The sequence below is a fragment of the Salvia hispanica genome, chromosome 6, assembly GCF_023119035.1.
Source record: "Salvia hispanica cultivar TCC Black 2014 chromosome 6, UniMelb_Shisp_WGS_1.0, whole genome shotgun sequence".
NCBI classification, from domain to species: domain Eukaryota; kingdom Viridiplantae; phylum Streptophyta; class Magnoliopsida; order Lamiales; family Lamiaceae; genus Salvia; species Salvia hispanica.
In genome coordinates this window covers 13,318,637-13,337,037 of record NC_062970.1, presented here as the reverse complement: position 1 = coordinate 13,337,037, position 18,401 = coordinate 13,318,637, and the positions used below count along the sequence as shown (strand labels likewise).

General features: G+C 37.7%; 4 protein-coding genes across 4 annotated transcripts in view; 2 read left to right on the top strand and 2 right to left on the bottom strand.

Annotated features, from left to right (window-relative positions):
- Nucleotides 1–864: 864 nt before the first annotated feature.
- LOC125196887 (coatomer subunit delta-2-like) lies at nucleotides 865–6,939 on the top strand. Its single transcript, XM_048095546.1, has 12 exons — nucleotides 865–1,025; nucleotides 1,342–1,410; nucleotides 1,495–1,534; nucleotides 2,818–3,041; nucleotides 3,277–3,519; nucleotides 3,608–3,773; nucleotides 4,121–4,422; nucleotides 4,544–4,736; nucleotides 4,834–4,984; nucleotides 6,197–6,259; nucleotides 6,349–6,445; nucleotides 6,596–6,939. The coding sequence occupies exons 2-12, from the start codon at nucleotides 1,408–1,410 to the stop codon at nucleotides 6,683–6,685; spliced, it is 1,572 nt and encodes a 523-aa protein (XP_047951503.1). The 5' UTR covers nucleotides 865–1,025; nucleotides 1,342–1,407; the 3' UTR covers nucleotides 6,686–6,939.
- Nucleotides 6,940–7,906: 967 nt separating this feature from the next.
- Nucleotides 7,907–11,473, top strand: LOC125192360 (stromal 70 kDa heat shock-related protein, chloroplastic). The gene is made up of 8 exons (XM_048089899.1): nucleotides 7,907–8,496; nucleotides 8,581–8,833; nucleotides 9,240–9,319; nucleotides 9,501–9,643; nucleotides 9,729–9,827; nucleotides 9,915–10,104; nucleotides 10,192–10,590; nucleotides 10,826–11,473. Exons 1-8 carry the CDS (start codon nucleotides 7,966–7,968, stop codon nucleotides 11,222–11,224), a joined length of 2,094 nt encoding a protein of 697 aa, XP_047945856.1. The 5' UTR covers nucleotides 7,907–7,965; the 3' UTR covers nucleotides 11,225–11,473.
- Nucleotides 11,446–12,929, bottom strand: LOC125192361. Its single transcript, XM_048089900.1, has 2 exons — nucleotides 12,678–12,929; nucleotides 11,446–12,441 (listed from the first exon to the last, which is right to left on the bottom strand). The coding sequence occupies exons 1-2, from the start codon at nucleotides 12,889–12,891 to the stop codon at nucleotides 11,759–11,761; spliced, it is 897 nt and encodes a 298-aa protein (XP_047945857.1). The 5' UTR covers nucleotides 12,892–12,929; the 3' UTR covers nucleotides 11,446–11,758.
- Nucleotides 12,930–14,054: 1,125 nt separating this feature from the next.
- LOC125194731 (regulator of nonsense transcripts UPF3-like) overlaps nucleotides 14,055–18,401 on the bottom strand; it is a 4,864-nt gene continuing 517 nt past the window's right edge. The window contains exons 2-13 of the mRNA XM_048092963.1: nucleotides 18,281–18,396; nucleotides 17,986–18,081; nucleotides 17,818–17,916; nucleotides 17,618–17,697; nucleotides 17,399–17,509; nucleotides 17,080–17,119; nucleotides 16,855–16,925; nucleotides 15,528–15,972; nucleotides 15,258–15,335; nucleotides 15,044–15,177; nucleotides 14,907–14,959; nucleotides 14,055–14,712 (exon numbers count right to left, since the gene is read on the bottom strand). Coding sequence (XP_047948920.1) covers nucleotides 14,921–14,959; nucleotides 15,044–15,177; nucleotides 15,258–15,335; nucleotides 15,528–15,972; nucleotides 16,855–16,925; nucleotides 17,080–17,119; nucleotides 17,399–17,509; nucleotides 17,618–17,697; nucleotides 17,818–17,916; nucleotides 17,986–18,081; nucleotides 18,281–18,396 — 1,309 coding nt within the window. The 3' untranslated portion in view covers nucleotides 14,055–14,712; nucleotides 14,907–14,920. The remainder of the gene's footprint in view (nucleotides 14,713–14,906; nucleotides 14,960–15,043; nucleotides 15,178–15,257; nucleotides 15,336–15,527; nucleotides 15,973–16,854; nucleotides 16,926–17,079; nucleotides 17,120–17,398; nucleotides 17,510–17,617; nucleotides 17,698–17,817; nucleotides 17,917–17,985; nucleotides 18,082–18,280; nucleotides 18,397–18,401) is intronic.

Sequence of the window (18,401 nt, the reverse complement as noted above, 5' to 3'; positions counted from 1 at the left end):
GTCACACTATATTGTAGTCTCTGTTTAGATTAAACACCTCCTTCACGAAGTGTTAGAACTGTCGAATGCATTATTAGTTTGATATTGTTTCGGGTTCAAATTCACCATATCATAATCTTTAAATTTGTATTCATTTAAAATATAATAATATGTATGCTATAAACCAAATAACCGATAGTTGACCGCTGTCAAATTAGAAACAAAGTAAACAATGATTTTCAATATGAGATTCTTAGATATACATATTTTTCAATCGAGTATGACCCTATTTGTAATAAGTGGCATACCAAAATGGATTTATCAATTATTTGTAACAGGGTTGATAATTTTTGACAATACGCATAAAATTAATAGATTTGAGTTAAGTTTTATTCGATTTGTATCCTTATCAAGTTCATCCATTAGGAACCTAATAATTTCGAGTTGGATTCGAGTAACCCGTTAAAAAATAATACTAGTATTGTTTTTTATACCTTAGTTTTATCATAGGCTTTTGTAAATCAGGTTTAATAGTGTAATATCAAATCTTAAAGTGTAATATCAGATCTTAATCGTGTAATATCGTTTTTAATCGTGTAAATCTAGTCCGTGTATTTATTGTGTTGTTATCTTGTCGTGCCAACTCATATTATGTAATATCAGATCTTAATCGTGTAATATCACTTTTAATCGCATAAATCAAGATCGTATATTTATCGTGTTGTTATTTTGTTGTGGCAACTTACATTATACCGCGTCGTTAACAGATTCATCATGTTATGCAAGCTAATAATTTAATATTCTAAAATTAACAACAATAGTACTTTCGTTTCAATTAGTAGCCCGGTGATACGATTGATTAAAGTATGAACCGATAGCTTGGGTCCAATTTTGAGAACATTGAATTAAAGGGTGCTTTTGGCTAAGGCATTGCATTTCTCAAGGGTCAATAGTGCAAATCAGCTTAACGAGATACGCGCGATCAATTCACTTCTTCATCGCACTCTGCAGCTACTCGCTTGTTCTGGATATTGGTGAATTTGCAGGTAACGCAACGTTTGATCTGGAGTGTTGCTCGATTGATCTGCTCGAAACTAGCGCTAGTTTCTGTTTATTTATTTTGCTGCATTCTGATCCCATGGTATCTGTAGGGAAGCCACATTTCCTTTTGTATAAATCTTAGGTTTCATGTATTCGTAGTTTTAAAGAAATTGAAACCTAGATAGTTCCATTGGGCCGGATCTGGATCTCCTTATTCATCCTGTGATTGTGTAGCTAGGGCGCTGTGATTTATTTTCACTCGTGAGATTCAATTGATTTCATTACTTCTGCGAATGTAAAGGCTCTATTGTTCCTTTGTAGGTGTTCTTTCTGTTGCTACTTTGACGTTTATTTAGTTTGTGTCCGGTGGGGAACTGAGAAAACAAGATGGTGCGTTTTGTATGACATTTTTTCTTTTTGATTCTCCTATTGAGCTGCTTCCCTTATTTTGTGACGTTTATCTCTATGGTGCAGGTTGTACTTGCGGCTTCCATCATAAGTAAATCTGGCAAAGGTAGGCTCCTGATTTTCTTATACTACTTATCCTAATTTTGATATTATAATTTTGATTTGAGAAGATGTTATATCTGGTAAATGCTTTTAGTTGTTATGGATATTTCATCTCGGTGTGTTGAATATATGAAAAATGTTTTTGCAAAGTGAGCATTAAAATGACCTCAGCCCGTCTCCTAAGTTCTCTTTTAGAACATTATATTCAAGAATGATTAAGTGACTGTATATGATTAGGCATGTATGGTACTAGTATTTAATTTTTCTGGTTGCAGAATCTGTTAGGCATGTATGATATTTTGATTATGCCCTTGTTTTCACATTCTACTAACCTCATTCTCTTACTATCCTAATAAGCAAATTAGACCTAAGTGTTGCTGAGGATGAGATGATCTGAGCTGCAAAAGAAGCGTGTAGAAGATGTTGACTTATATTATGTTGTATATCTAAATAAGTTCAGTGGATAACTTTGCCTATGACCATAGCCTGAGACGCCAACTAAACCATGATTACAAACACATTCATGTATTCTCTTCACTTAATAATTTTGAGGAACATGCCGATGAGGATATAGGAATTATAAAAATGTTAATTTTAGCTGTGTCAAAGTTGTCATAAGGCTCTTGATCCCGTAGAATTTGAAATTAGAATAAGTGCTTCATTAATTTTTGAATTATTTTTATCTGACTACGTCAAGAGCATATAGTTGTTATATGAGCTGTAAATTCTAAAAAAATCAAAAGTGCTGCCATTTCTGGGATCTAAACTACTGTGTTTGTGTACCCGTGGTTACAGAGCTATTTTATGCCCTTTGTTACATTTGGAGTTTGGGCAGTTTGTCATATACTTTTGTCATATACTTTTAATTGAGATTGACTATCTTGACGGCTGTACTGATTAATTTAGATATACTAGATTTCCTTCTTCTATGTCAGTATTGGCCTCAGCTTCATTTGGTTCTGCCCATTTTGTTTTAAATCTATCTGCATTTTACATTCATTGCCTTCTTTAATTACACATTTGTTTAAAAAGTCTTTTTTATGGTGCATGTGCCTTCTGTTCAACATTCGTTACATGCCTTTTCTAATGCTTATATTTTCACATTTGATATTAGTTATTGCTGATCAGCCTTTCTATCTATTCAATTTATTTAGTTTACATCTGATTAGTTTTGGAAAGTGCTCTGAACAATTTTTCTATGATGTCGATTTTTATGTTCATTCCTTTAATTAGTTTTGGCAAGTGCTCTGAACAAGTTTCAATGATGTGATTTTGTATCTTTTACAGCACTTGTCTCGAGGCAGTTTGTTGACATGTCCCGTATACGAATCGAGGGCTACCTTGCTGCTTTCCCCAAATTGGTGGGAACAGGGAAACAGCATACTTATGTTGAGACTGAGAATGTCCGTTATGTTTATCAGCCAATAGAGACCCTATATCTGCTTCTTGTTACAAACAAGCAGAGCAACATCCTCGAGGATTTGGAGACACTGAGGCTGCTTTCTAAACTTGTATCCTTTTTTATTATTGGCTTGAATTTATCATTCTTAAAATCTGAGTTTGCTTGTTTGTGCATACTCTGTATTCTACTTGATCTTCCATATGTCTTAGTTCTGTAGAACAATAGTTTTTCTTCTTCCCCTCTTGAAGTCATTATCATATCTACACCAGAAATTTGTAGAAAATTTTACCTTCTTGATATTATTGTCTCTGTAAACTGTACCGTTGTTTCTTTAACCATCTTAGGTGCCTGAATACTCCTATTCCCTAGATGAGGAAGGCATTGGCAAGACAGCTTTTGAGATTCTTTTCGCGTTTGATGAGGTCATCTCGCTGGGACACAAGGAAAATGTCACAGTTGCACAAGTCAAACAGTATTGTGAAATGGAAAGTCATGAAGAGAAACAGCACAAGTTGCTCCTACAAAGTAAAATCAATGAAACCAAGGATGTCATGAAACGGAAGGCCAGTGAGATTGACAAAAGCAAGGTAAATGGTTTAAATTCAACATTGATGCTCAAAATATCTATTTGTCAGCAGGGATGGATTAAGTTATTGTGTGTTCTGTTCTATATAGATTGAGAAGAATAGAGGTGACAGGGGAGGATTTACGTCGTTGCAATCAGTGACTTCTGGAGCGGGCTTTGGCAGTGACACCGCCATATCTAGCAGCAGTGGTGGTTTTGGAGGTGTTTCTAGCTTTGGATTAAGCACCGAAGGGGAGTCCTTCTCTAAGTCCAAAGGTATGCCCTTTATATATGTTTGCAGCTACTTGATATCGGAACTACTGACCAAGATCATGATGATGCTCTACATGTTTTATGAAGATGATATAACTTTAATTAAAGCTAATAGGGACAATTTTACAGTCAAATGGTTAAAGATTGCTTCATCCTTTGTAATGTGTTTCGTGAGTTCATATTCTTGGTTACTTTGCTGTTATTTTAGCTATAGAAGACACCGTACAGTTGCAGCCTCCTTTAAAAGTAAATACAGTTATTGGAATCCTCTGGTTGACTTGTTGCTTAAGTGATACATTTATTGAATTTAGGCTACATTAATTTGGTTGCTTCTTTATCTCTGTGATTAGTTCGTCCATCATCCTCTGCTTCAGCTCCGCCAAAAGGTTCTAGTATGAAGCTTGTGACAAAACAAAGAACCAACCAATTTTTGGAATCTCTTAAAGCTGAAGGTGAAGTGATTGTTGAAGATGTGAGACCAAGTGGTGGTCAGTCCAGAGCACCTGCTTCTCTGCCAAGTGACCCTGTTACATTAAGTATCGAAGAAAAGCTTAATGTAACATTGAAACGGGATGGTGGCATTGGAAACTTTGATCTGCAGGGTATGCTATCACTCCAGATACTTCAAGATGATGGATTCATCCAAGTTCAGGTACCTCAGTTCTCGTTTCTGCCCTAAGTCTACATTCACTTGTATCCAGATCTGAAAAGAGTGTTTTTGTTCATGTTGAATGCTTCTGAGACTGAGAGCATTGTTTCTGATGTTGATTCAGATTGAGACTGGTGACAATCCTGGAGTTAAATTTAAGACCCACCCCAACATTAATAGGGATTTGTACAATGGTGAAAATATTTTGGGTCTTAGGGACCCAAACCGCCCATTCCCTTCTGGCCCGGGTAGTGAAGGTGTTTCTTTGTTGAAATGGAGAATGCAAAGTGCAGATGAGTCACTTGCGCCATTGTCAAGTAAGCTTTTCTTGTATATCACCCAAGCATTAAAGACATTAGAAAGATGTGTCATCTTGTAAATAGTCTACTGCTTGAAATTATTTTATCATTGCAGTTAGTTGCTGGCCTTCTGTTTCTGGGAATGACACCTATGTAAACATGGAGTATGAAGCTCCAACTTTTGATCTACAAAATGTTGTGATCTCCATTCCTCTTCCAGCTCTTAGAGAGGCACCTAGAGTACAACAAATTGATGGGGATTGGAGGTGTGGCTTCATCTTATTGTTTACTATTAACATTTCATTTGATAAATTGTTATAAGAGATACTCCCTCTGTCCCCAAAAAATAGACTAGTTTTACCATTTTGGGCCGTCCCCCAAAATTAGACAAAGTCTAAATATCGAAAGCTTTTAACCAATTACACACCACTAATAATGTGGACCCCACAAATCCACTAACACTACTTCCACTAATTTTTCCTGCTCTCTTTCTTACTTTTTTCAATCTATCTCTTACTATACCAATTAAACATTAAAATCCGTGCCATATACAAGTTTGTCTATTTTTTTGGGGGACGGAGGGAGTATTACGTTTCCTCTATTTTTTTATCACTTACTATCTCTTCTGAGTCCTGACTGACTAGCAATAGTAGTAAGTTTTGGATTGGAGTTTCTCAGTGACCCCTTTGAATCCTTGATACATCTGAAATCTGTCTACTCTTTATTGTGTTTGGTATTGTTTTCAACATATATGACTCGTACTTCTAAAAGTTGACTACTAAATCAGAATTCAGAAGATAGAGTTTCTAATCTGTGAAGTTAAGATGCAGTTGTATGAGGTATTGCTTGAGCAAGTAAGACAGTCTCTCAAAGATGCGTCCGTAATAAATCTAATGATCGGTTGAATTTAACACATATATTGTCCCTTCAATGTGTGGTTCTGCTTGTGAAACAAACTCATTTCAACAAGCTTATCTAATGTTCAATGCAAGCCACACTGACTGATAGGGCTACCTAAGCCCACTTGATCATCTCAAGGCACAGCCGGCTAAAATCAGACCTTGGAGTATCCAAGGCTGGCCATCGTTGTTGGTATTAGCTTATTATTTAACCAATGAAATGAGGATGCTTTTCATTTAATATTTTGATGATTGAGCTTTGCATGATGCAACAAAAGCGATCCTTGTCATATGAGTTTGTGAGTTTGGTACCTGTAATTATTTTACTAATGTGACTAGGTATAACCTTTTAGTTTGAGATGCAGAACCTTATTGATTTAACGATTAGTTATATCAGTCGTTTTTATAGAGAAGAGAGAGTCAAACAAATGGGTCCACATGTGGCCTTCTTAGTGTTTAGCGTGAAATTGTATTGAGACGATTATTGATTCTAAGGCTCTTTATTGGTGATGCTCATTTGATTAATTTCCTGTTCAATACATGAAGTAAGGAGTGAACACTTTGAAATATCAATTGCAGGTACGATGCCAGGAAGTCAGTTTTGGAATGGTCTATTGTACTCATTGATAACTCCAATCGCAGGTTAATTGGCAGTGAATTTTTTCTTCTTAGTTTAATCTGATTCCGCTGTGTTTCTGACTTGGCTTATTAATGTAATATTGTGCCTGCAGTGGATCAATGGAGTTCATAATTCCAGCAATCGATACATCAGATCTTTTCCCAATTTCTGTGCGCTTTACTTCTACAAGAACTTTCAGTGATCTAAAGGTTCTCTTCTGTATCACACGCTACATCTTTTAGACCTGTTGATGAGTATTTTTCATGAAAGAGAATAGCTCTAGCTGTAATGATCATAAGATGATCCTAGTAAATATACGTGCCTATTTCTGAATGGGGTGTGTATATTATCTGTTGCAGGTGATTAGCGTTTTGCCTATGAAAGGAGGAAATCCTCCCAGGTTTGCTCAGAGAACGCTACTCTCTGCTGAAAATTATCAAGTGGTATGATCATTGCAAATGTGTCGCCGTTCTATTGCAGTGTTGATTTGTACCAAACTCTACTCGGTTCTAGTATTAACTTTTTTTTGCAGAATTTATACTACTACAAGTATAGAGGTGTAGTTGTTGATACATTGATAAATATGACACGGTTTTTGTAAGGAATTTCAGTGGGGAGTTTGTTTTGTTCTCAACTTTCTCGACTATTACTTTAGTAAATAGCGCAGGTTATACTGATTTGAAGTATGGCCATTTTCATGTCATATTCATATTACTCCTACGTAGTGTTCTTGATATGAATGCGAAGATGTTTAGAGACGCCCCATTGTTGTCGATGTAGTTTTTATGATGTGACTGATAATGGTGGTATTTCACCGTATATCATGGTAGTTTTCAACTTTCTTGACCAATTTTATATAAATAGTTTACAAGAGGAATGGACACATAAAAATGCCTTTATGTGCGTAGAATAAACGGATAAAACGTGTATATTAAAACTATGCACATGCTTTATGAACGAAAAAAGGTTAAATGGTTTTGATTTGAATGGATTAAAATAATACCTTGCATTATCTCTTTTATATTTTATTAATTTTGGATTAAGATCTATATGATTCATCATAAAGGTTATAAACAGTGATCAAAGAACTAGTTGCAAATCGTGCGTGTTGTGTCGTTATTGTGTCGACACGATAACAACAAACACGAACACGACCCGTTAAGAAAACTCCAAACACGAAGACGACCCATTACCCTCAGACACGAACACGACACGATAATAACACATATATGACAAGACACAATAACGACACTATAATAATAATATTATAATATGTTAATATTATTTCTAATATTATTTTAATTTTAAAATTTGAAAATAATAATAATATTATAATATATTAATATTATATCTTAACGTATAACACGAACACGACATGACACGAACACGATACGAAGTTCTCGTGTCGTTATCGTGTCGACACGATAAAGATATAAATCCAATCAACTTTGACACATATCCATTAATATCGTATGAGTTCATGTCGTGTTATCATGTCGTTCCAAAAGGGTCGAGAACATGAGTGTGATATTCATTTGAATAAATGAATAATACACTTTCCCGTATACTCGAATGTAAAAATAGAAAAAATAGAGGCGAAGATTCTAGAATTGTACACGTGTCTCCAGCTTCCCCATAAACCCCAACCCTTCTCCTCTTCTTATCTGATCTCCATTCTCCAAAATCTTTAAGTCTCTCCCAATTCTCATTTCTCACCAATTGCCACAAAATGGCGTCCTCAACTGCTCAAATCAACGCTCTCGGCGGCGTGGCTCACTTCACAACCGTCAAATCCTCCAGAGCCCATCCCAATAGAACCGTATTTTTCGGCACCAAGCTCAACGCCAGCTCCGGATTGAAGCTCAAGAGTAGTAAGCATCGGCGCGCCTCTACTTTCCGTGTGGTGGCGGAGAAAGTAGTCGGAATTGACCTCGGCACCACCAATTCCGCGGTGGCGGCAATGGAGGGAGGAAAACCTACCATCGTCACCAACGCCGAAGGCCAGCGCACCACGCCCTCTGTGGTCGCCTACACTAAAAATGGCGATAGGCTGGTAGGCCAGATTGCGAAGAGGCAGGCCGTGGTGAATCCAGAGAATACATTCTTCTCCGTGAAGAGGTTTATTGGGAGGAAGATGTCCGAGGTCGATGACGAGTCCAGGCAGGTTTCGTATAATGTCGTCAGGGATGAAAACGGGAACGTCAAGCTTGACTGCCCTGCCATTGGTAAACAGTTTGCAGCTGAGGAAATTTCCGCTCAGGTTTTGTATTCCACCATTCATAATTTCATATCAATTTGTCGATTTGTGTTTTATATTTGCTTTAATCACTCTTTCTGGTTTTAGGTTTTGAGGAAGCTTGTTGATGATGCATCGAAGTTCTTAAATGACAAGGTTACCAAAGCAGTAGTTACAGTCCCTGCCTACTTCAATGATTCTCAAAGGACAGCAACCAAGGATGCCGGTCGCATTGCTGGATTGGAGGTTCTCCGCATTATAAATGAACCAACTGCTGCATCATTGGCCTATGGTTTCGAGAGGAAAAGCAATGAAACTATTCTGGTTTTTGACCTAGGAGGTGGAACTTTTGATGTCTCAGGTATATTCATTTTCCTCTTCTCTCTAAAGAACTATTCATCTCTTCTTTGTTCTTGATTTTGTTGATGTTGAAGCTCTTCTCCTTTCTTCTTTACTCCTGTTTTGGTCTCTATTTCTTGTTATATGTTTGAAATTAGAAAATACAATTAGATTACAGATCATGAGCTAAGGTAAATTTGGTTTATCTTTTACAACTGTCAATGTTCTGGCATCTTTGATGCACTTACTTTGACTGTATATTTGGTTACTGAAGTTTGAGTAATAGTTGTACGAATGCTAAACTAAATAGAGTATAAGAGGAGTTATACTGATGATGCGGTAAACTCTTTCCGTAACATTTTACACACATCTTAATTGAGCATTCTAAAAGAAGGCTTAATAATTTTCATTTGCCTGCTCTGATTCAGTCCTTGAGGTTGGTGATGGTGTGTTTGAAGTGCTTTCTACTTCCGGAGACACTCATCTTGGTGGTGATGACTTTGATAAGGTTGGTACTCCTAATCATTCATTAAATTTAACTAGCCATCTCTCTATCTTTCTCTCACACAAAAACAAATTCATGCATACTGTAAATGCTGATTGTTCCATGTTGTTCAGCATGGTGTTTCTGGAATTTTTTTATGGCATTTGACTTTTTTTAAGTCATTTATATTTTTTTAATTTCTCAGAGAGTTGTCGACTGGCTTTCTGCGGATTTCAAAAGGAATGAAGGGATAGATCTATTGAAGGACAAACAAGCCCTTCAGCGTTTGACGGAGACTGCAGAGAAAGCCAAAATGGAACTTTCCTCTTTGACTCAAACTAACATTAGGCAAGTTTCTATATTTTTTCCAAATTCTTATTGCAACGTATTGAATGTCTACATGCTGATTGTTTTGTTTGGTATTTTTTGCCAGTTTGCCTTTCATTACTGCCACTGCAGATGGCCCTAAACATATCGAGACCACACTTACACGAGCTAAGTTTGAGGAACTGTGCTCAGATTTACTTGACAGGTGAGCTTATTTCATCGGTTCATTAGAACATATGTGCAATTTGTATTCTATACTTCAGCTTCTTGATGTAATGACGTCCCTTTCCAGGCTAAAAACCCCAGTTCAAAATTCATTGAGGGACGCGAAGCTTTCCTTGAGTGATATAGATGAGGTAATTCTGGTGGGTGGTTCCACTCGTATTCCAGCAGTTCAGGAGCTTGTTAAGAAGATGACTGGAAAGGACCCAAATGTTACTGTGAATCCCGATGAAGTGGTAGCCCTTGGAGCTGCTGTTCAGGTAATATCCTGATCTGATTTGTTGCGACTTCTTGTCCTGAAGTTAATGTCGTCTAAACATCTTTTGTTGCTTGTTTTATCTGTTTAGGCTGGTGTTTTGGCGGGAGATGTTAGCGATATTGTCCTTTTGGATGTATCACCATTATCTTTGGGACTGGAAACACTTGGTGGTGTGATGACAAAGATTATTCCCAGAAATACCACATTACCCACTTCAAAATCAGAAGTATTTTCAACTGCTGCGGATGGTCAGACCAGTGTCGAGATCAATGTCCTTCAAGGTGAAAGGGAGTTCGTCCGGGACAACAAATCCTTAGGCAGTTTCCGCCTTGATGGAATTCCACCTGCTCCCCGTGGTGTCCCACAGATTGAGGTCAAGTTTGATATTGATGCGAATGGAATCCTCTCAGTTACTGCTATAGATAAGGGAACTGGGAAGAAGCAAGATATCACGATTACTGGTGCCAGCACATTACCTGGTGATGAGGTGAGTGTTATTGATAGTGTCTTAACTAAATAGTAATATGCTTAGGAAGCTTTATGCATACTGTATTGGAGCCAGTATTGTCTTTAGATTGAATGGATGGGGTTTTACAGACAGATTTGAATCATTTTTTGGGAGTAGGATAACTGTCGTTACTAAACGATTTCTGCAAGGAGGATTGTCTCTCAGTCCCTTATCCTTTAGGTAATTAATTTAAATTTTTCTGAATGAACTACAGGTGGAGAGAATGGTCAGTGAAGCTGAAAAATTTGCAAGTGAAGACAAGGAGAAGAGAGATGCAATAGATACTAAGAATCAGGCTGACTCAGTAGTTTACCAAACGGAGAAGCAGTTGAAGGAACTTGGTGACAAAGTTCCTCCCCCTGTAAAAGAGAAGGTTGAGGCCAAACTTGGAGAACTGAAGGATGCCATCTCTGGAGGATCAACCCAAGCAATGAAGGATGCCATGACTGCACTAAATCAGGAAGTCATGCAGATTGGCCAATCACTGTACAACCAACCTGGTGCAGAACCTGCTGCAGGCCCAACCCCTGGTGGTGGTGCTACTTCAGAATCATCGGAGAAGCGACCTGATGGTGGCGATGTCATTGATGCAGATTTCACAGACAGCAAATGAGAGAATGGGTGGTTAGTCTTACCAAATTTTGTGGACAAACAAAGTAGCTGGACAAGGGCACTTGAGAAAACAATAGGAGCGGAGATAGAAAGATTATAGTACAAGCAGCAATGTATGCCAAAAATTTCGATTGCTTGAAGGTATGCCTAGACTGTCAAGACTTGTGCTTGAATAAAGTTGGTAGGTCATATTTAGTTGTCAACGTGTCTGATTTTTGAAAGATATTCTAGTTTCTGTATTTCAGATGAAGAGAATGATGTCCAAAGTTTTAAAGCTTGCGAATTATTGTTTTAATCATGCATTTCGAGCGGAATAATGTAAAAAATGTGCTGTCCCACTAAAATAAATAAATAAAAGTGAATATATTAGTGAAATGACGTTGTAAAGTCTATACCATACAAAAAAGTTAGCAACGCCACTCCCTGCTCAGTGCTACTATTCCTACCCCAAGAAAAATATGATGCTCGAAAATAAGATGAGAGTGAAAGGGTTAAGAGTTTGTGTTTTCATGGTAAGGTTCCCTCGCCACAATGATCATTGGAACTTGCATTTGTTGCAATGTTCTTTTCCTCCGCCTCGATTGGGATCTCTGGATGGATTGTAATAGGCTGTTGGAGGAGCGGAGTTATCTTGTTGGAGCCTAGCAGCTCCGGACCTCATCGGGCTGGGAGACCTAAAACTCGAGGTGTGGTAGTATTGAGGAGGAAGTTGCTGCTGATGATGGGTAGGAGGAGGAGAAGAGTAATGGTTTTGTTGGGGGATGTTGAGGAGGTTGCATATGCTGGGTGAACTGTGGATCCTCTGCATATTTCCAAATGTATTATTAGCTTCAGCAGCGTAGCTGTCAGGAGACCTGGGGGAAGTGCAGCCGGAGGAGGCGAGGGAGCTGACTCCGGGGCGCTTGCTAGAGTTAGAGAGGTGCCTGGGAGTGATGATGCCATTGATGGAAAAGATGTAGCGCTGATCCAACGGCAGTTGGTCGTCCATAACCATGTTATTGTTGTTGTTGTTGTGTTTGTGGTTGTGGTTGTGGACGGGGAAGAGGAAAGTTCGCATTCTGGGAAACCCCATCATTTGGTAATTCTCCATTTCGTCGAACATGTTCCCCAAATCCTCGTCCGATTTCACCGTCACTAAGGCGTCGAGATCCTCGGTCGCTAGCTGGTACCTCAGCACCATTTCCCCCTCCATCATGTAGGTCAATCGCTTCATTGCTTCTGTAAATGAATAAGTTCAATTATTAGAATTTAATCAGATTTTGTGATCACAAAATTGCGCGTTGGTGTATGTATTGTCATTTCTCATGCAAAATTCATATAATAGCAATGTTATTCTCAAATACAATAATGCATTATACTATATTGAAAGAGATTCATTACGCTACATATTTTACATGAATGAGGATTGACGATGAATTAAGATGATGGTCATTTTTCACAACTATGCGTGATACCTTTAAAAGAGATATCTCTGGGAACGGAAATGACGCGGGTTTCGCCGCCGACATACTTGAGCTGGCCATCGGAGGGACGGGGGAGAATCTTGCCGCCGTGGCTGCATAGGAATTTGACCCTGCTCCGAGGCGAACTCAGGGCAGAGCTAGGCGCCGATGTGCATGACGCTGTGCGCCTCGCCAACACACCACCACCGTCGGTGTAACAGCTCATTTTCGATCAACTTTCAATCTCGAATCCAATTCATTCTCTTCTCGTTTTATGGAGGGAAAGGAATGGAAGGAGGGAAGCCCACCTCTATTTATACGCATTTTATATATTTAGTCATGTTCAAAACAATTAAACGCCATACATATTGTTAAACCCTTTATTATACTTTTCTTGAATTTGTATTTTATTTATTAAAGTAAGTGGTAAAAGTTAATGTTTTCCATTGGGTGAAGAACAATCACTCAAGGCAAAAGATCTTATTATGAGGCGATTATATGGTTTGTTATTACGATTAAATTAATTTCGTCAGAATATTATTTGTGAAGTGGGAATAAAATTGTTACAATCCAGTCCGACGCCCGGAGAACCTTTGGTGTGTTAATTTTTGAACACTTACTTGTATGATAACAGTATAAACAAGAAGAATATATGGTTACGTTCTAAAAAATTTTAGTCTACTTGGCAATTGTTATAAACTTTTAATAAACATGGGGAATAACACTAAGGGGTGTTCAGTTTACAAGATTGTATCTCTAAATTTATTATGTAGTGTTTTTAGTTCATGAAATTCAATACAACAACTCAATCCTAGATGGATAATCATGGTATAATTAGTCATAGCTAACCTCCTATTACAAAATAATCTCACAACTCAATTCTAGATTATATCTTGGTATTATTTTATCTAGGAAACCGAACACCACCTAAGGGATAGTATATCAGATTACTTGAAATCATTTTATCTAGAAAACCGAACACCACCTAATGCGATAGTATATCAGATTACTTGAAATCAGGGGTGTTCAAGTTACAAGATTGTATCCGGAAATAAATTTATAGTGTGTTTGCTTCATAGAATTCAATCCCACAACTCAATTATAAATGGATAATCATGGTATAATTAGTTATAGCTAACCCCATGACTAAAATAATCTTACAATCCAATCCTAGAAGAATGTATCTTGAGAAGTATTATTTTATCTTAGAAACCGAACAAATATGTATAAACATTTTATTCAAAATCTAGGATAATAATGAGAAAAGTAACACAATATTTCATTCTCATTTCAGGGGCGACTATATCATATAATTCCACCATCTCATCTCTAAAATCATCTTTATACTCTGCAAGTCTTGAAGTAGCAAGATATTTGAGAAAAGTGAGATGCCATGAAATGCTCATTCTATTTCTCATTCAAATCAACAAGCATTTGAGCTAAGAGCACACTGTCAAGCTCTGGCAGTCATTCTCAATTCCCTTTTCCTCAAGATACACACAAAGTTTAGTTGGGTATCATACAACTAAAACCACTTACAACTGGGTTTAAGCAAAAGCTGGATACAGTAAATCCCGGTACTAACCAGGGTCTATAATCATAAATTTACTGAACCCAGGTAGAAGACTGCTGGACAAAACATATATATAGCAGTAGCAGTACACTGCACTTCAGATTTGTATTTACAGTTCAGCGAACGAAGTCATCATCCCTGATAGCCAGTGAATCAATGGCAAGAATTGGAGATGCAAAGCCTGTCAATTAGTATAAACCTACCAAAGGGACACCGATCAATATTGTGGTGTTATATGCTCGACAATTCACCTTCGCAACTTCTTGCTCTTTTCCCTGTCCATCTTCAACTTAGGATCATAATTTCTTAATCCACCAAGCAGTAAATACACCATCTGTAGCATTCAGGCAAAACTGAAGGCCTCTATGGGCTTCCAAGCAAAACACGTCTGTCTCCACATACACTGCATATGCAGGATATTCTCTCAGGCATCCTGATTTATGCTTCAATATGGCAATTCACAAAAGCATTTCACTGCACAACCAATTTCAAAAACCATGAGTTGTGAAAGAAACTGTATGGTGAATCTCTGCATGAAACTAGATACAACCTACACTACCCAACACTAGCTAGTTTAAGGTCTTACTTATCATGAAATCTGGAACCAGTACTTAAAGAGACGAGAATCAAAATCCATGGGAAATGCAGTCATTAAGAACAAAACTCACCATATGCAACCAAACTAGGTAGCTGAACTGGACTTTTGGACCCACACTTGTTTCTGTAATTTATGGGAGCATGTATAAGCATGCAATACAACTGAATTATGAGTTTGAAAGTTGTTCAAGTGTAGCAATTTACAAACCTCTTGAGAAGCATAGCCAGAAGAACCTCCCCTTTTTGAAGATTTCCCCTCTACAGCAGAAGAGCCATCTCCTTCCTTCACATTGTAAGCTGAGCCACGTCGAACCCCATGCCTATAAGACCCTACAGTATTTCCTAAACCATCAGTGTACAACTTACAAATGCAACAGATTATATATCCACTTATTGCCCCAATTTTTAAACTCAACACTCACCATTGTCAGATGAGTAACGCCTACCACGACCACCACCACGTGTGACCAGTATATCTTGTTTTGATTCCACATGAGTTCCTGAAGGCGTAAACAATGGTATAATATAAACTTTATATTAGATAAAATTGAGAGCAAAGTACCTTAGCAAATTAAGCCACCTAAAGAAAATCTTAAATTATTAAGTCTTAGTGGTGTGATAATGTGATGTCAGCAAAGAATAATCACTTGAACGAATGTACAATCTATCCAATAATTCTGCTTATTATATACCTTCGGCAGAATCCCCTACTTCAGATATCTGTGAAGCAGACAAGGATAATGAGTCATCACTTGCATGTAATCCATCCGAACGTCGAAGTGGAGTCCAAACACCACGATCGGGTCTATCCTTGTTCCTTGCCCGCCTTTCCTGCTTCTCTGTGGGACCGGCATGCAAATCATTGGAGACTAACTTATCCTCAGGAACCCCATTTGTATCCTTCTGAAGTGATTGCAGACTTGGGGGTCGAGGAGGTTTCTTGTCTCTTTCCTGATTAGGAGACTGGGTAAGCAGTTCTGATTGTGATCCCAAAGATGGTTGATTTTGACGAGTATCCCTGCTGAGAAGAATGCTCCTGATTATCTTTCCACTAGCTTCACGCTGCTGATTATGTTTTGGGGTAGCAGCTTTGTCAGGAGAGACTGTATTCTGTTGCAGTAACAGACCGCCAGAAACCTACAGAAGACATACATGATTACATGTGAAATCATCATTTTTCATCCATTATTATCTCAGATATGCTAAGGCCAGAACATGAGATCCAAGATGTACGCTCGCCTCCAGAAGACAAAAAAGTAACATTTGGCGGATTCTCTTGTAGTGGTAGTGGTAAACATGATTGATGGTGTATTCATATTAATGTGCTTTATAAACAGAAACCAACCAATCATGAGTCATCAGAACAAGAAAATCATCAACTTTATGCATAACTGAGGTTTTATAAAAACAACATGATGATGAACACAGAAGTTTCATTTTGATTAATTTGGATGAACTCCTAGAGAGAAGATAATAGCAAGGAACTTGACATGATACCATTATCCTAATACTAATGGAAGTGGATACTAATAGAGCCTTAGACCCTAGATTTTATACCTACAAACATTAGAATGATCAGAATAAGTCCATCCATTAATGTTGTCACATTATCAAAACAAGGCACAAACAAGGTATAGTAAAGTACCCAGCAGAGATCATAAGAAATGAAGCCAAAGGCAATGAATCCAATTTAGATAGCAGTTTCATATTCTCCCCTGTGATGGGGTTCATCTATATGACTTATCAGAATTCAGTGAAATTAAATTATTAATCACTGGAACCAGTTTGAAACAAAGATTACATGTATCAAGCATATGGTATAAAGTGAGGTTGAGGAAATCAAAACTGTTGGTACTCATTACGGTCACATGGTCGAAAGGGGAAACATTTCTCATGCAAGCCTTCCAAATATGTCCTATGCAAGAACTACTATGCTGCACATGCATTCCAAGGAAAATTTATTTCATCTTCCTAGGTACTCTAGTTACAAACCATAATACAAAACCAAAGAAGACTTACGTTAGGAATTTCCTTTTCTTTTCCTTTTAGAAGTAGGATTTTTTTCTTCCCGAGACCAGTGGATCCTGTACCTCCTAAAAGAAATCAAATAGCATAGCATAAAGGAACTGCAAGAGGTGGTGATAAACACAAAAGGATAGAAAAGAAGTTAAATGTGGGAAGAGGTCATCTTTCTTATAGTCTGAAAGTACACTAACTTGAACTACTACGCAGATCAACTTTCACCACACACAAGAACATTACAAACAATGTCCCTTAATACATACTGCTAACAATATAAAAGAGTGAGACGATAGTGCTAAAACATCAATCCAGTAAAGCATCAAGAACAGGATTAATAATCTGATGCTATACTGAGAGCAGATGTAACATGTCAAGAGTGTTAGAAGAGTCCAAAAAAACTGATCAACAAGCACTGATGTTCATTATAAAAATCCATCAGGGTAAGGGGGAGTTACAACCATCCATAATCTCTTTTAATGGGTGTGAAAACTCAACACTACAATCAATAGCAGTCTAAAGCACATCTAAGAAATCCATTTACCATAGTAGTAGATGCCCTCTTCTCTGAGCCTCTTTTCGAAGAACCAGAGACTGGATTCCTAGATGACATTCCACCGCCTCTCCTAGCCGTCTTTCCATTCATCACAGTCCTCTATAAAATTGTAAGAGAAATCAGGCATACTTATAAATTATACCCAGAAAATTAATACTACAAGGAGTGGTGACAGAAACAAGTCAAGCACAAAGTGATGAGACCTACCCGAGCTCCACCCTTTGCAGCTCTTTTCTGACGAACAAAGTCCATTAACGGGGTGACTATAGGAGCATCCTTTGGAGCACCTAAAAGAAAAAAAATGCTAAACGAATCACGCAAAAGAATATAAATATTACCAGCTCATTTTTTATCATATATGAACTTGTTACGTTCACCACATGAAAGAACATTTAATTAAGTCTGACCAGCTCGTTCTGCTTCCTTCCTCTCCAACTGTATCTCTGCACTGGGAAGATTCTCAACGGGCTTTGCAAGAAATTCAAGGAACTCCAAGTATTCAGGATCTACACATTGTCAACAATTTAACAAAAGTTGGCCAGCATTGATTAACATGCAATGAGTAGACATATTACCTTTCAATATAGTCCCTTCACGGCCATCCTTCTTGGACCACTGTTTCGGTACACGTTGTGAAGGAGCATACTCAACAATTGTTCTAAACTGTGTACCTGGGGAGAAAGATAAAAGGTCATCTGGTCAGAATGAAAAATTATGTAGTTTCTCATAGTGAAGAGAAAATAATAAATAGGGTCTTGGACATTACAAAAACCAGAAATAGAAGTGAACCAAGCATAAGAAGTGAAGCTAAGAAAAGCCTAGATGATAAAAAACTGATCACCTTCTATACATTAATGTTTTAAACATTACCTTTCTCATTGACAAAGACATGGCCCTTAAAAACCTCGGCAAACTCAATCACATCATCTGACTTGTTAAAGTCAATGTAAGCTCTAGCGTATTTTAGATGCTTTGTGCTGCAGAGAGAAAT